This window comes from Antennarius striatus, chromosome 12 (assembly GCF_040054535.1).
Source record: "Antennarius striatus isolate MH-2024 chromosome 12, ASM4005453v1, whole genome shotgun sequence".
Taxonomy (NCBI): domain Eukaryota; kingdom Metazoa; phylum Chordata; class Actinopteri; order Lophiiformes; family Antennariidae; genus Antennarius; species Antennarius striatus.
The window spans coordinates 21,972,501-21,974,524 of NC_090787.1; the positions used below are offsets into that span (position 1 = coordinate 21,972,501).

At 45.0% G+C, this 2,024-nt stretch overlaps 1 protein-coding gene across 1 annotated transcript in view; it reads left to right on the top strand.

Moving 5' to 3' along the window:
- Positions 1-1,741, top strand: part of zic5 (zic family member 5 (odd-paired homolog, Drosophila)) — a 4,532-nt gene extending 2,791 nt beyond the window's left edge. The window contains exon 2 of the mRNA XM_068329479.1: positions 335-1,741. Within this exon, the coding sequence (XP_068185580.1) occupies positions 335-768 (434 nt within the window). The 3' untranslated portion in view covers positions 769-1,741. The remainder of the gene's footprint in view (positions 1-334) is intronic.
- Positions 1,742-2,024: the final 283 nt, after the last annotated feature.

Below are 2,024 nucleotides of genomic sequence, written 5' to 3' on the forward strand. Positions count from 1 at the left end.
CAGGTCCATTAGGTCCATCAGGTCCATCAGGTCCATCAGGTCCATCAGGTCCATTAGGTCCATCAGGTCCATTAGGTCCATCAGGTCCATTAGGTCCATCAGGTCCATCAGGTCCATCAGGTCCATCAGGTCCATCAGGTCCATTAGGTCCATCAGGTCCATCAGGTCCATCAGGTCCATTAGGTCCATCAGGTCCATCAGGTCCATCAGGTCCATCAGGTCCATCAGGTCCATCAGGTCCATTAGGTCCATCAGGTCTGGTTCTGCCTGAAGCCTCTGATGTATTATTGATTACTCCGTTTCCACGGTGACGCTGACTCTGTCTCTTGTCCAGGAGAGAAACCGTTCAAGTGTGAGTTTGACGGCTGCGACAGGAAGTTTGCGAACAGCAGCGACAGGAAGAAGCACTCCCACGTGCACACGAGCGACAAGCCCTACCTGTGTAAGGTCCGCGGCTGCGACAAGTCCTACACCCACCCCAGCTCGCTGAGGAAACACATGAAGGTGCACTGCAAGTCCCCCCCGCCCCCCAGCGCCACCTACGTCTCCCCCACCAACCTCCTGGGGGACCCGCTGTCGCCCCACTCCGACCAGCACAGGGGTCGCCCCGCCAACCTCTCCCCCCAGGTGACCAACCTGAATGAGTGGTACGTGTGTCAGGGCAGCGGGGGCCCCACCCACCTGCACACCCCCTCCAGCGACGTGCCCACGTCCGATTCGGACGACGAGGACTCTTTCAGAAATTCAGACCCCAGGACGATGCTCTGATGACACCCACGTTACCCCCCAGGACTGATCGGTTATCTCCAGATATCGATCAGTCATTGTCACTGTAGCGCTCTGCAAACACATCATTTCCTGTCATAGTGCCATAATAAGAGGGGGGGGCTGTCTGTGAGATGACCTCTGACCTTCCTTCAAGTATAGAAAATACCCCCCCCCGACAGCAGAACTGAAAACAAAGAGTTAAACCGTTTCTTCTTCTTTAAAACGACCAAACGTTTTTAAAAATGTTTGTCTTACAGGAGCAATATGCAAAGTATAAGTAACCACCTGTCAGGAGACACCCCCGGTATAATAATTCACCCCCCAGTCCCCGTCACCCAGACGTGTGAGGAAACAGAACGGTACCTTCAGCTCCGCTGACACAAACCACAGGGTTCTCCACTCATTTCATGTGATTCCTTTAAATTGAGGTACAAACTTTAAAAACAATTAAATCTGAGTGTCTTAAAGGTAATCAATTACCCCTTCAGATTTGTACAATAAATGTGTTTGGATGGACTTTTGTAATATTTAAGAACTATTTAAGACTATATTTTATGCAAACTACAGCAGTGTTGTTCACGTTCGTCCCTGGAGACCCTAAATGTCCACTAACAGGTGTGACCCTGTAGGATTTGTACACATGTAATTGTCCCGATGCTTTGTGAATGTTGTGTAGTTTAATTACAGAAAATGTGGTTTTGTACATTGTAATTTATTTGCTGGTATCAATGTTGTACTGGAATTACAGGAACACCAAAGAATAATGATATCAGTTTTGGTGATGCTTCGGACCCTGCTGATGTTTTTTTTAATTTTATATTATTTTTTGTTCCCTTTTTTCAACCGTGGTCTGTAAAAGAAGAAAACATTTACTTGAATAAGCTGTGTAATGTGAAAGTCCCTTTCCTGCATGCTTTTTGTAGTGATCTGTCCTTCTATTGAGGTGCATGGTACCGCTGGACACGATGGATTAAAACAGAGATGAATCAGTCGTTGTGCAAAGCTTCATGTTCAAAAATTACATTTATAATATAAATATAAATTAATTAAAAAATAGAACAAATAGATCAAATCATAAACACGTGAAATATGTTTTCAGGAATGATTTAAATTTCTGAGAGTAAGATAAACACAAGTAGAAAGACTGCACATTAATTCAGTTGGACCCTGGTGATTGTGAACGTTATTTTTTATTTTTTAAAACATATTTCAGTCAGTTTAATATTTATTCATTTAGCCCTTACCTACATGTGTGA